Raw genomic sequence first — 15,007 nt, 5'->3', positions numbered from 1 at the left:
TAGGTGGCAGATAAATGTTTGCAGTTTCTGGTGCTCTAGTGATCTTCTGCCTTTTCTGGGGGTGAGAATAGACTCTCAGATGTTTTCCAGCTATGTCTGAAGTTACACTTGAGAGCTCATACATTGTTTTTGCCAATGTGCTGTAGCAAAGTGCTGCCCCTGCTGTAATATTGACACTCTGCCCTGTTTTGGATTGCTGTACGTATATTTGAAGATAAAATTACATACTTCTGGACCATACCACACCATGTTACCCCCACTCCCAGGTCCAGGTTCTTTATCTCGCCTTATTCCCGGCATGTCTGAATGAATGGTGTCAGTCACATTTACTGCCAGTTCCCAGTAGCTTGCTGTACTGGAAGGCTCTTGGTAAACATTAGCATAAAGTGGCAGGTCTGTGCCAATCTCAATATATTTAAATGTGAAATTTGTTGCAATGTGTTTAGGGTGTATGTGGGGCCACTTGTAGCATGAGCTATAGGTGTACTTGTTACCTTTTAACCAGCATTTTCACAGCCGCTGTCTGTAGAGTGTATATGTTATCTTAGCTTTTGAATAGATTTTATTGCCAGTTCTGGCAAGAATAGTAATAGGTAAGCTGTGTGTGAAATCTGTCTGGTTTTGTTTTCCTTGTTTAATTACACCCTCTTCCTAAATCAGCTGAATTTTCTTTGATGATGAGTTACGTCAGAGAAATTCAATTTGTAAACTTTTTAAGGTATTCTGATTTATGGAGATTTTGTAATTGGTTGGTGGGTCAGAAAATAAATAATTTAAAGAAAATCTGAGAGGGACAGGATGTGAGCAGGTTTTAAGTATCTGTTTCAAGTAGCTGAAGTGAGTATGTCTAGTTAGTGTGTGTTTTATACTTCAATAAAGCTTTTAATATATTTGCTTTTAATATGTTGCAGGAAAGATTTATGCCTATGTCTCTCTCCCAGTAGTCTAATTTGAAGAACTGGTTAGCAACTTAAAACTCTGCTAACTATTAGTATCAAGAATACTTTATATATAATAATTTTCATAGAAGAAATACCACCAAAAGTCATAAAATCAAGCTGCTTTCTGCTTTATGTTGTCCATAAATATACATTCTTTTTGTTACTTTGATGCAAAAGTAATTACTTTCACTTCAACTTTTTAAAAATATATTTTATTTCTGTTTAGTAATTTTATTAATTAGCTGATAGTATTTTTGCCCTTTATACTTGTGATTTTCTGAAACTAGAAGTAACGGTTAACTATAATGCTGTGAAATCATCCAGAGTAATCAAACTCCAGGATAGACAAGCTACTGAAAATGGGATTGATTTTCTTCAATCAGACCTACTTTGCATCTCTTGAGATCAGCTTACTCACAACCTTTTATCCTGGCACCACTTACTTTATGTGCATTTTAAAGTGTCCATTTTTATAACATATGAAAATTGGAAACTTTGTATTTTGGACAAATTATTCCAGGTAAATAAGGAGTTTATTATGATACAGTAAGAAGGAGTGGATGAAAAATACATGGTTCATGGAGTAGCAAAGCATTCAATCTGGTTAATCTTAATGTGTATTTTCTATTACCTTTTCATGTTGCTTTTTAAGTTTTTGGCTTGGCATATACCTTCATAAAGAAGCCACAGATACCATTTACTTGAAAAACTTGGCTTTTACTTTCTAGAAATTACTAGTTATGAGTAACTTTCTTGCTTACACTTCAAAAATATTATGGACATTGTTGGCAGTTGCCTCATTTTGAAAGCTTCAGTCTTGGTTTCTATTTGTTGTTTGGGCTTTTTAAGCAAACACCAGGCAGACATAGAAGAGCAGCAGTGCATTGTGTTTAGATATGGGTTCAGCATAGATGTATGAAGTGTTCTCTGCTCATAGCCTCTCTTGCTTGATAAGAAAGGAAAAATTCTTTCTAGGAAATTGTTGCAGACCATATTACAGAAAAGGAGTAAAACAATATTACTTTGCTACCTTTGGATTATATTGAGGACAGTGATCAGTGGGAGAACTCATGGAAGGCTAATAGAAAAATCTTTAATTGGCCCTGTCTGTGGCAGGAGACATATGCATGTGAAAGCAGGATGAGATGAAGTAATAATTCTGAATAAAATGGAGGTATTGACATTATTGAGAATGACATTACTCACTTATCTGAAGGACTTTCTTTAATCTGTATTTGTGCTTTTACACACTGATGTCTCTGTTGTATCAGCTGATGATTCCACAGACCATTAAAAAGACCCTGGTGTATTTGAGATGATACAAATAGCTCTGATGACAAATATAATGTAGATACTGTTCTCAAGTCTTCAGAGGTGAGAAAGAGAAATGAATCCCAAAAAGTGAAGTTGTAATAGAGTCTACAAGAGAAGTTGTTACAGAGTCTACAAGTTTGTTAAGGATTTCAGAACACACTCTGAATGTCTATATAATATAGAACATAATATCTAAAATTGAGAAGCACAGGTTCTTTCCTTATGATTTTACCCCGACCTATCTGTGCATACAATACAGATAAGGCAGGATTTGCGTGAAATATTTAAATATGTGTGAGAAACTGCTAAGGTAGCTCAAACAGTGATACAAATTTCTCTGAGACACCAATAATTCTGATTCATTGTATTACATTTCTGTGGTTTTGGTGAGGTTTTGGGAGTCCTTTCGTTCAATTGACAACACTTGCAGAGGATAACTGTGAAGGAATAAATGGATTTTAAGAGACTTCACTGTACAGTCAACTTAAGTCGTTCTTGCAAGGAGAACCTCATTGGATGAGGCATTTTGGCAGATGGAAGATGATACTGACCAAGAACTGCTACAGAAGTCCCCACCTGGCAGCCCACCAAGACGCAGCTCTTCTGGAGCAGCTTTGCTCGGAGGACAAGGTCTGTTTGTGTGCTCCATGGAATTAATCTTCAGCCAGTGATAGTATTAGGTCAAGGAAGGAAAAAGAAAAGCAGCAGTGGAACAGGGACAGCCACCAGTGGTGCGAGGGTCAGAAGATAGAAAGCAGGTGCTGCCTGTTCTGGTGTCCTGCCAGAAAGAAGCTGGGCCACTCATCCCAAGCTGACTTCAGAGAAGAAATAGCATCAGGGAAGAACTTCCTGGCAAAAAATCAGAACTGAGGCAGCTGGGTGAGAGGCGAAATGTTGTCTTCATTGTAATTTTGTGGAATGTTTGACAAAGATGGGGCACTTTTTCCTGCTTTTTGACCTGTTTCTGGTAGTACTGAATACAATCTGTGCTGTAGGGTGGCCTTTTCATGAACATTTGCAATTGAGGGCATAGGATCTGTATTTCATAATTCCCAGCTTTTCTTGTGCTGTAGAGGCAATGGGCTAATTCAGCATGGATGCCACATATGAGGAAAAGTGTAAACATGCAGTAGGCAGTCTGTGAAAGGAAAATGTATGCTGCCTAAAGAAAACTCATGAAATGACAAGCACGTGTGTATATGCATGAATTATTTTTAGAAGGTGGTAAGAACCAGGAACCAGTTATTAACTCCCCGTGCATGACCTATCCTTGAATTTTCTTCACATGTACAAATGCCTCAACAATACAATGTCTGTAGGTCATAATATTTCATCTCAAAGAAGGCTGGGAAAGGCGAAGATGCACCTGTGATGCTTTGTCTTGCTGCATTCTACTTAAACACCATGATTTTTTCAGCCTAAGTTTTAGTTGAGACTCAGTAGTGGGTCACAGTAGTAACTATGGATGCTGTTGGAGATCATCAACTCCAGCTGTTGACTGACGACCACCTTGCCAGCTAGACCATGGCACCAAGTGCCATGTCCAGTCATTTGTTGAATAGGTGTAGGTCCTTTGAAGTCCCTTACTGATGTTACTATCCACATCTTCTTCCTAAGAAAACCAGCTGCAAGCAACTGATTATATTTTAGGTTTGTCACTGAACCAGATTAGTGCAGAAGAGGTAGCAGAAACTGTAGCAAATTTCAGTGTTCATCACAAACAGGACTGTTTAAACAAATTAATTCTCAACTGAGAATACATCTCTACTTCTTCTCCTCTTTGTTAATTTTCTCATCAGTCTTAGGACAGCAAAGAGGTCTGAAAAGGAAAGCAGCTTGGAAAATATTTTTGTTTTCTTCTCATATAGTTTCAGCAAGTTCATGTCTATTCATATTTCAGTGGCCTGAAATAATACTAAAATCATGTAATACCCACCTTCTGCTTCCACATATTAAGCTCACAAGAACCATAGTTTCATTTACAAACAAAAAGTCTGTAAGGCTGTTTCCACTGTTTTTAGGAGGGAAGCAGGTGACAGAACAAACTTCAAGACGGAGATGAAAGAGGATGCATCATCCAAGGAGATGAAAGCTGCAAAATGCCATCAAGGCGAACATTTCTGGGTTTTCTCCAAACACAAAACTGACCTGCTATTTTCATTGCTTTTCAGGGCCATTTATCTCAGCAGACACAAGGACCCATCAAAGAAGTAACGCTGCTGCTTGATGGATGAGAATTTGCAGGTGCAGCAGGAATCTGCTCCCTGAGGACTGAATGAATCAGCAGCAGAGCAAACTGCTGGAACAAGAAGGAGTGATTGATTAATGAACAGGAGGCAAAAGACGTGGCCACCCAAGACATGGAGGAAATCCAAGCTACTTCTGTCCCTATTTTTCTGCTGTTGTAGCTGCATCCACTGGACAGTTCAAGGCAGTAATAGTGCCTGGGGTGGCTGATACAGTCTCTAAGTGGAAGAGCAAGTAGAGTCCAAAGAATCCTGCTATACAACATGATACTTAAAAAGCTATTTTATGCAGTGCCATCTTCCCTGCTGCCATCCTGCTGCTCAAACCCTTTTTTCCCAAGCTCTCTAATGTTGAATTAGGATTTCAGGAACTAGTATTATGAAAGGGTAGGCTAAGACTCCAGAATTAACTGGACCTACAGACATCCCATATTCATGATTTTTTTGCTACTCTTGCCCAAGGATTGCTTCATAGGGTGACAGTTCCCTCTTCAGTTTGCAGAATTCTTGAATACTTTAGAAATAGATACATACAGTAGCTGAATGGGTGCTATTGTTTGCATCCCCTGGACAGTTTTGGAAGCCTGATAACTGTTTTTACATTTTTACATCACTGATACTAATACTTACTATCTGGATGCACCACAGTGGTAATCCCCTTGCTAACTGCTGTACCATTGACAGTTTCAGTCTGCTGCTGTCCATAGTTAGTCACTGAAGCACGAATCTGACTAGTTTGGTGAAAGATTGTCTGTACTGTAGTTCTTTATTAGGATTTGACTGTACTCTGGATTCCAGGGATTCAAACCTTGCGTTTCCTTTTCCTGCTGGAGATACAGCCTTTCTGTGACACAGGTTGCTGGCGTTACGTAGGCATCACAGATTTTGAAGTTACTGTCAGTGATTCCTAATAACTTGTATAGATAGAAGTGTACTGTCATGTCTTAATATATTTCACTTGTTAGCAGCTTTAAGGATTAGAGGAGCTAATGATGGTGCTAAATAGGTTGTATATTTATGTGCACTGATCAACAGAGATCTCTAAATAAATATGCAGTTTCTGTGAACTGAACTTGCCCTGTATGAGCCAGGAGGTCGACCCATGCCAGCAGTTCCAAGCAGTGTACTGTGTTGTTCCTATGCATAAAACCAAAGCATCAGTCTGGAAATGCCCTGCTCTCTGTGGAAGACAGCAGTCCTAGCTGGTGTGACAAGACAAGCACACCCCTGCTTTCTGTTGCAGTGTAAGAACCAGCCTTTGGAACCTGTGTCAGGAGCTGGTGACCTCTGTGCTGGCCATGCTATGACGGGGGATGTAGCCACCTCAGCAGGGCACAGCACTTGTACTTCTGAACCTGGCCAAGAGGCAAACTTTGGTGATGTTGTCAATGACAGTTTAATAAATGCCCATTGTTTTCCCACAACAGTGCTTTACAGTCTTGTCATGTCACAAGACCAGGTTCTTCAGTCTGTGCCTTTCTCCCCGTCCCTTCTGATTGCACATAACAGAATCATCTCCCTTTGGCCTGATGGCAGAAGAGACCGGAAAAGTTTTCCTTTAGATTACCTCGTGGTGTTGTGGTTGGGAAGCTGCCTTGAGACGTGAGATGTCAGGAAGGTTTCAGTTTCTCTCTTTAAATGAACTGGTGTGAGTGGGACTGAAGACATCTTCTGACCTCTTAGACGCTTGCCTTAGCTGTTGTATCTGCTCCAAATCAGGGGCGTTTGCAGCTTTCTTTTTGTGAAAAGCCCTACAAAAAAACCTACTCTGAAAGTGTAGGTACCACACTTTCTAAATCAGGTACCACAAGTGAGGTAGGAGGGAGAAACACTAGAGTTGAAAATTCTGATATCAACCTAGACCTCCAAGCAACTTAGACTTGGCAGTTTTTCCATGTGGCTGCCTGCAGAAACTTAACATGCTAACAAGATTAGGTTCTGAATGGAGTTATGTAGCATCTTACTGGCACCTGAAAGCAAGACTTCAATCACTTAGGATTGATTTCTCACCTGTCTTTCAACATCCACAGAGTAAATAGCTGTGTCTGACTGCCAGTGCAGACTTGCTTTTGTATTCACTGCAAAGAAACAGGCACATTTAGGGCATGGATCACCTGACCTACTTTGCACATCTATGTGAAACTCATCATTGTTTAAATCCTTGCAGTTCCACAAATGTACTGCCTAGTGGTGTCTTTAAAATTACTTGTGAATAATAATCATGCTGTTGCAATAGCCATAATAGTTCAATTTGAAGGCTGTCAATAACATATTCATATTACTCTGGTAGAGCAAAACCTCTCTTTTTGTTGAAATAGTTAGTTATAATTCTGATTTTCTACAGGACTGATACTGAGGCTGCTTGTGTTTATTGGAAGTTCTGACCTGACTGTGGATGTTGTTTTCTTTTGCTGCAGACAAGCTCCGCAGAAGCATGCCTAACCTTGCTCGGATGCCAAGCACCCCCACCATTAGCAGTACTGCTGGTTTTGCTGGTTCTCCTGTCACTGTGAGGAATAGTCAGAGCTTTGACTCCAATTTGCATGGAGCCAGTAATGGGATTTCAAGGATGCAGTCGTGTAGTAAGTACCTGTGTTCTTCGGCTGAGCACAAGAGATGGAGAAAGTGGTAGAATACACGTTCTGGTCACGGATCCTTTGTTCTATGAAAAATTAAAAGAAAACTGTTATTTTGCACAAGATTTTAATATATCCCAGGATTTTCAAAGTTTCTGTTTTGGAAAGCAAATTCTGCCAGTCTTGTTACTGAAAGTTTCTTCACTTTTTTTTTTCTTTGCCCATTTATCTTGTGCCAGCATTAAAACTGAAATAATAATAATAATACTAAACAGTAATATTGTAGAAACACCAAAAATGCCATTAATTCATGTAAGTTCACATTTTTAGTTTTGATACTATAATTGGAAACTGCTTTTCTTGGTAATTTATACAATGCTGGTTGTACAGTACACTGTATAAACACTATCTTAAAAGGCATGACTTCTCTCCTGAAGTTGAGCCACTTTCTTCTGAGGAAATGCAGTAAACAGAGGCTTATATTCTCAAGTATAATATACCTGTTGAGTGGGGGAATTAAAATTTCTCTGTAATTGGTTTAATTTAGGTGACTTCTTGATGGGGGGATGAAGCGACTATTGATCTAGTAGTAGATGAATTATTAATGTAGAATGTGAGCAAGATAGATCAAGTTCCAAACCCATCTTTTCTAGCACAGTGGTTGAGGTTCTTGAGTGGAAATGGGAGATGTGGATTTTACTGGAGACAGGCAGAAGCCTGTGGAAAAAGAGGAAAAAATAAATAATTTGGGAACAAGGGATTTAATTTACATTCTCCATTTCCTGTGAGGTTTTGGAGGGAGAAGTTGGCAAAAACTTCTCTTGTGGGTGTTTTCATTCAAATTTGAGCACAAGTCATAAATGTCTTCAATTAAATTGCCTCTTTTCTGGAAAATATTATTTTCTGGAAAATGTTCTCTAATGAATAGGACTGATGGGTTATTTTTTTGTATTTTTTTCCTGCTTGAATATGAGAATGGAAATAGTTCAGGCTTCCACGTGGATTTTCATGGTTGTGCATTGAGAGTTTAATTTTGTTTATTATTTTAGAAATACATATTACTTTGTGTGTTCATGCTCTTATATATGTGTGTGTATAAAATTCCATTTTTCTGAAAGACTTTTCATAGTAAGTAGCTGTGCTGGGGTATTTTAGGAACTATGTTGTGATAAGAGTTCCATAACAATATATTGACAGTATAGTTTAATTGAATCACTCCCCTGCAGATTTTCCTGTGTCTTTAAATGGTTTAAAGATATAATTATTTCAAAGACTTGAAGGATTGCTCTAAATACAGTGTCTTAATTTATATGCTTCAGGCTGTTTGCTTTTGGTACGTGGACTTGGAAAGTGATGCCTGCCAAATGTACACCAGAGGGCAGGATTAGGTAGAAAAATCTATATCTAAAGCTTCTGGAGCTCATAGCATTGATTTAAAATGATAGTTTACATAACATCAGCTGTGGAATATGCTGTTACATTCAAGATGTTTTATAGCCTTTTTATTGTTTTCTTGCATAAAGCTTAAACTTCTGTGATGCTTCATAATGCTTAATGCAGTCTTGCTTGAACAAGATGTGGTTGTTGCATGCCACCTCACAGAAATCCAAATCACCTAACAGTGACTAATTTTTACCTTCAGCAGTTTCTCCTGTTTAAAGCTCTAAAAAAAGGTGGATTTAGTGTGCTTATAATGGCTAATTTAATCTCTTTGAGGGGAGAAAGAAGGATGGATATGGACTGGGATTTTTTTTCAGGGTGGAGGTGGAGCAGGATATTTTAGTTCAGTTCAGTGTTACTGGATACAGTATTGGATTCAAGAGGTTTTTCAGCAGTTTGTAATCAGCAAGTAAATTGTATAATGGTGTGTTTATCCTTATTCAGATCTATCTAGAAATGAGCATCATTACCTGCATCATTTGTTGCATACTGACCTTGTTGATTGGTTTTCTATCACTCTTCACAGTTCCATCGCCAGGTCAGCTTCAACACCGAGTTCACAGTGTGGGACATTTTCCAGTGTCTGTCAGACAGCCTCTCAAAGCTACTGCCTATGTAAGCCCAACCGTACAAGGGAGTAGTAACAGTAGCAGTATTCCAGTGTCCAGCAACTCGCAGCTGTATTCCAGCACTGGGATCCCCATGCCAAACAAGACTGCTGGTCAAGGCATCGTGGGGCGTAGTGCTCTTCCTAGACCATCGCTGGCCGTCAATGGGAGTGGCATTCCCAGAAGTAAAATTGCACAGCCGGTTCGAAGGTGAGACTTAAACAGGCCTCAACCTCTGTGTGCATGGCTTAGGCTTAAATAGTGGGATTTTTTTACCTCCTGAATATGGAACTACAAAACACAAGCTTCTGTCTCCCAGTGCTGAGTCACTGAATGGGGGGAGATTGCTTGCCAGAAATAGTGATGGGCAATGCATGCTGGTAGCTCTAGTAGACTCTGAGAATGGATAGTGTGTAATCCCACGTGAATGGGAATGGATTGCCACCTGTCAGTAAGAAATCCAAACAAACACAAACCTCCCTCATACCATTAACTGATTTTACTTACCTTCTCCCTGACTTGTGCCTACTGTTATTTCAGTGTCACGGCGTGAGCTAATCTTAGAGTGCTCACATAAAAAGAGCTGCATCCCTGTTGTAAATGGCAGTAGTCTGTAAAAATGCAAGTTGTACCATTACAACATTGTGAAGAAGGAAATACACTGAATAGTACAGTCATGGTTTGAACCAACATCTTTTCAATTCCAGTTGGGATACAATAGACACACAGGGAATCCTGGAATATCACATAGTTGCAATATGCTGTACTGTCAAGTAAATGCAAATTTTTGCATGCAAAAAGAATGAGAGAAATTAATCTTCAAATTAATTATTTTTAGGTCAAGCAATAAAATAGGCTTGATGAAAAACATGTTTTAATCACCTTATCATAGCTGAGAGTTAAACTCTTAGCTACATGTTCTGTAATGAATAGGAATTAAGTCTTCTCAAGGAAAAACTCTCAATTTGTGTTAACTCCTCCAACTATTTCTTCACATTGCTTCCTCCTCTTGTGAGGGCCTGCTGTGTGACCACTTCATTTTCTGTTGGATGAACTGTCACTGTTTAGCTCTCATCATTTTTGTACTTTTCACTACATAGTGGCTAGATCCAGAATAAGTTCAATTGTTCACATTCTCTCTTTGGTTGAGTTACTTGGGGATTACACTGATGTGACTAACAACAGATTTTGACCAGCTGTGGTGAAACTTTGATAAAGAGCTGCCAGGTTTCTTCTTTGATGAAGACTGTACCATGAGATTTCTATTATAACCTTCTTTGCTCTCAGCAGGAAGCTCTCTCTGTTAGACTTCTTTATAGTTGAGGGTTTTCTTTCCTTTTTTCTTTTTCCTTTCCTCTACTTCATGTTCTTCTGCAGAGTCTTAAATCTTTCATAGCAACATGTGAGGAAGCCTTTCTGGGTTATGAAGACCAGTCCCTTGCTATTTTGTAACTTCACATACAACAGTCAATATTAAAGAAAAACAAAATTAAGAGGTTTCAGTGGGAGACTGAGACACTGTACTCTCAACACTGTTTTTATTAGAAACTGATTCAAATCAGTAACAAAGCTCTTTATAGTCCCAGAAGTCTGGGCTGCTGTCTCATTTCCTTCAAATGTGCCTTAGCAGCATCCTGTGTTGCCATAGAGCCAGGCATGGTTGAAGATGGATGCTCTTTGCACTGTGGGAGTGCCGAGTACACAGGACTCAAAACGCCCAGGTAGACTGGGTGTCAGCTTGCAGTGCTTCAACACCCTCGTTCAGTTTTGTAGATTCCTTTGGAAAAACACAAGCGGTTTCAGTTCATACTGACTTTCCTTGGAAGGAATTCAGTTGTCAGTTTTTTTCACTATGGTATTTTCTAATTAATGGTATTTCTGATTATCAGTTTAAGAGTCTTCTTTTGAACTTAAATAGTGTTTGTAGTCATGACTTGATTAAAAATAGAACAGGTCTTTTGTTTTTTTAAATAAATCAGATGTTTAGGGAAAGGTGCATATTCAGAGCAAATCTGTGTTCTTACCTTTTGCCAGACTGTTAAGTAGTCAAATTAGATACTTAAAGTAGTTATAACTTTATACTTAAATACTTAAAGTAGTAGATACTTAAGTAGTCAAATTAGATACTTAAAATGGATTCTTAGACACATTATATTGGGGTTGCATTGGGGAACTTCAATATTTACTGCATAGAATAAAACACTGGATGAGGGAGAGCTTTTAAAAATTTGTAATAAAAATTATAATAGCTGAGATAAATAACTTGGCTAAATATTAACTGGATTTCTCCTTACCATTAGTGATTCAAGCAGTGTAAAGAAATTGTGATAGTGTAATCCATCTCTTCTCTTCTTAGCCTTAGAACTCAGCACCTTTATTTTTTTGCTCCTGTTGAGTGTATCCACACAACCCTCAACCCTTTCTGACTCGTCTCAGGGCTTCTTGTAGACCCCAACTTCCAGTTCTCTGTGTTTTAACCTTATGCAGTGTGAAGGGCAGCGTGGGCAGCTGCCCTTAGGGCAGGGGGAGCAGAGAGGTGCCTGGGACAGCTGGGCTGCCCTGCAGTGCCCACAAAGCCAGAACATCAGTCAGCAGCTCAGGGTCTGGATCATGCCAGATACCAGGCACAAGTGTGGCAGGAGTATAAGCATACCTGTGGAGCCAAGGCTTGCTTATTCTTGCTGCCTTGTACTGGAGCCAGTTACTGCTATTCAGCTGGGGATGGAAAAGTAGAAATGCCGCTCCAAAGATCTGTTGTCTCAAACAGCATGATGTCATACCAACAGCTTGTGCTTGTTTGAAATGGTTTTCATTGCTGGCACGTTTTCTGTCCCTCTAGCAGAGATTCACCCCTGGATATATAGCAGTATTCTTACAATTATTTTCAATTTAGCTATTTTTTCTCCCTCTCTGGTTTGGTTTATTTTAAGATTATTAAACTTACTTTCTTCTTTTTTCTCTGAGAATGAAAACAGCAGTTGCAGAAAGCAGCAGAGACAGATTATGTTCTTAGACTCAAATAACAGGATTTATATCAAAGATAAATGGTGTTTACCAAAGTGGAGCTGCATAAAAGCAGCTTGGCTGAATCTAACTTTAACCAACTGTTTTTACTTAGGTGCAGTGTTTTTGCTACTAAAACAACAGAGAGTTGAAGCTGCTCTGTTGACTGACTTTCCAACTGCCTGACAAGATGTCTCTGCCTTTTTACAGCAAAAAGCATTTGGAAGGGAGAGGAGGCATCAGTAACTTAAAACAAAAGCCAGGGTAGTGTGAAAACCAGGCTTGAGGTCTGCTTTTGTATGAAATAGTGTCACCAAATTGAAACATAATTTTTTCAGTAAATTGGAGTGTAACAAAATTATGGTTGTTGCAGATTAGATACAGAGCCTGCTGTGTTACCAGTAGTTAGATGAAGTCAGATGGTTGTTTTTCCTTTTCTGAGTTTTACTTCAAATAGTTGCCTCAGTAGTACCCGGAGAGTTTGGAAGATGCTTAGAAAGTGTTTTAGAAATCCTTGTTGAGGAATGAGAGATGCAGCCCAGGTGTGAGGAGGGACTGGAATAGAAGTTGGTGGAGTTTTCCAGCTGATAAAATTCTTTGCTGCTTGCATGGTATTTTTATGAACTGATGGTTTTTTGTGCACATGCTGAGCACAATAACATTTTGAAAAGTGTTTCCCATTAGCTTTCTGCTGCCCATAGTGACAAAAATTATGTCTTTACTATCTTTAGCCCTGAAAAGCCAAATCTTGCCATTTAGATGCATCTCATTCATGACTACAATTATTCACTCAATTCCTTTTACAAATCTGTCATACTCTTCTTATTGGAAGTGGCCTTAATTTCACCGCAGATCTTTATATGTGCATTAATATGTAGCCAGAAATGCACCAGAGGGATGTCTCTAAGCAAGCCCCAAAGCTGTTGTCACTGCAGAGGTAAATGATGTCTTTTACCTTGATCTTTCACAGGAAATATGACCTCCTTTTCCTTTTTTTTACCTCCTTGTCATTTGGTTAATACAGTTTTCTTCAGCCTCCAAAACCCCTGTCATCACTGAGCACGATACGGGATGGGAACTGGAGAGACGGCTGCTATTGATGAAGGATGCCCCTCGCCAGTGGAAAACACATAATGTGGATTTCATTTACCCAGCTGGCTGGGTAACAACGATTTGGAAAAGGGGGGTCATACAGTATTATTTTTCCCCAGGATCTTGATGTGTAACCATCTACAATGCCATGTCATTTTTAAAAAATGAACATCTTATCGAATACTAAATATTGCACTTAATCAGTTACCTAACAGCTGCATTGTTATCAGACTAACAATGGCAGTGTTGGCATTTGGAACTTAAGAAAGTATTATATGTGTGCAAAATACAAGAATATTTCCTTGGAACGAACTAGGAGATTTTGTTTTTGGGCAGCTTTGCCATACTGAAATTCTGAGATAATTTATTCAGTGTAAAGGCATCACACATTTTATTTTGAATTTTGGGGTACTTATGTATGTGCTTGAAATCTTTTCTAGTGTTTTCAGTACATTTTATTTTGTATACTTAAGTTCATTTAAACTTGCCTGAACCTTGAACTACAGAGAGATAATTTAACTTTTTCTGTGCCATAAATAATATTTTTGGGGTAATGTACTTTTTTAGTGCTAGGAACATACCTTATAAAATCTTATCAATTGGCAATACAAAGCAGTATATTTATGTTACAGAAGCACAAATAAAAGGTAGCATTCACTGGAAATTGACATCCAGCTGGGTCAGCATGGTTTTGTTGGTCTATCACCATTTGTTGAATTGTTAATTTATTGTCATAGTGTTTTGTATTTAAAATGGCAGCATAAATCACATTGCACTTACAAAGGTACAGTGATCTCTAAAACTACTATTGATTTTCAGTACTTTATTACAAAGAATAAAATGGTAATGTTTTATTAACAGTTGCTTATGGAAAATGAGTTTTAATGCAAATAAATCTTTTTGATAGATCTTTTACAAAATCCAGTTGCACTAATCAATGCTTTCTTATAATGGCATATGACATAATATTTGATTACAACTGTGTATACTGCTGTTTTGGAATGTTTCAGGAAATAAAGAATCTATTTCAGCAATAATGCTCTTCTTCAGTGTGCAATGTAAATATTGTGAAAATTTAGCTACTCACATCTACTTAGCTCCATGTTTTTTACTTAACTTTTATAAAGATTATACTGGATTTTTGCAAATAGTAACTGAGTTACCTGAAAAAAAAAATTAATTGGGTTAAGAAGCCATGGTTTGACTAGAAGACAAACATGTATTATTTTCAAATCAATCTTACTATAATCTTAAGAGGCATTTTCAATGTAATGTTTAGAGCATGCAAATGTGACTTGCAATAGGAAACAGAGATTGTGTACCTTTCACTGTGGCTACAAATTTGCTCTCAGTTTTGCTCCACAGTTGCTTGAGGATCTGCTTTTCTGAAAAAGGTGAGCTGAAATAAAAAGCAGGGAGGAAATACTTAGTGATGAGTAAAACTTTCATTACGCTGAGAAGCGATGTATACTAGTGCAGTAAGATCTCTGCACAGCATAGCATTGTTTTAACAGAAATAAACAGTTAATTTTTCACACTGAAGTTATTTTAGTACAGTTAAAATCCTTTTTCTTTTCCAAAAGAATAAAAAAAAAAAAGAAGTTATCTCAGCACAGGTAAGTATTTAAGCAGGAGTGTGCCAAACTCACATTATTTGTAAGAAGCATTAATTTGAAGAAATTGCTTTTAGTTAAAGCAGTCAGTCATTTGTGTACAGTCTGTGATTGTGGTGGGGTTCAGAGGCAGCTTGGGGATGCTTTGCCTTTTGCCTGTGAGAAGGAGTTCTG

At 38.3% G+C, this 15,007-nt stretch overlaps 1 protein-coding gene across 2 annotated transcripts in view; it reads left to right on the top strand.

Moving 5' to 3' along the window:
* SLAIN1 (SLAIN family member 1) overlaps positions 1-14,257 on the top strand; it is a 44,800-nt gene extending 30,543 nt beyond the window's left edge. For both annotated transcript variants that reach the window (XM_021548043.3, XM_021548044.4), the window contains 3 exons: positions 6,919-7,083; positions 9,044-9,335; positions 13,153-14,257. In XM_021548043.3, the coding sequence (XP_021403718.2) occupies positions 6,919-7,083; positions 9,044-9,335; positions 13,153-13,228 (533 nt within the window). In that variant the 3' untranslated portion in view covers positions 13,229-14,257. The remainder of the gene's footprint in view (positions 1-6,918; positions 7,084-9,043; positions 9,336-13,152) is intronic.
* Positions 14,258-15,007: the final 750 nt, after the last annotated feature.

The sequence above is a fragment of the Lonchura striata genome, chromosome 1 (assembly GCF_050655825.1).
Source record: "Lonchura striata isolate lonStrDom1 chromosome 1, ASM5065582v1, whole genome shotgun sequence".
NCBI lineage: Eukaryota > Metazoa > Chordata > Aves > Passeriformes > Estrildidae > Lonchura > Lonchura striata.
The sequence above is the reverse complement of the archived record's forward strand: the minus strand, read 5'-3'. Positions and strand labels throughout refer to the sequence as shown.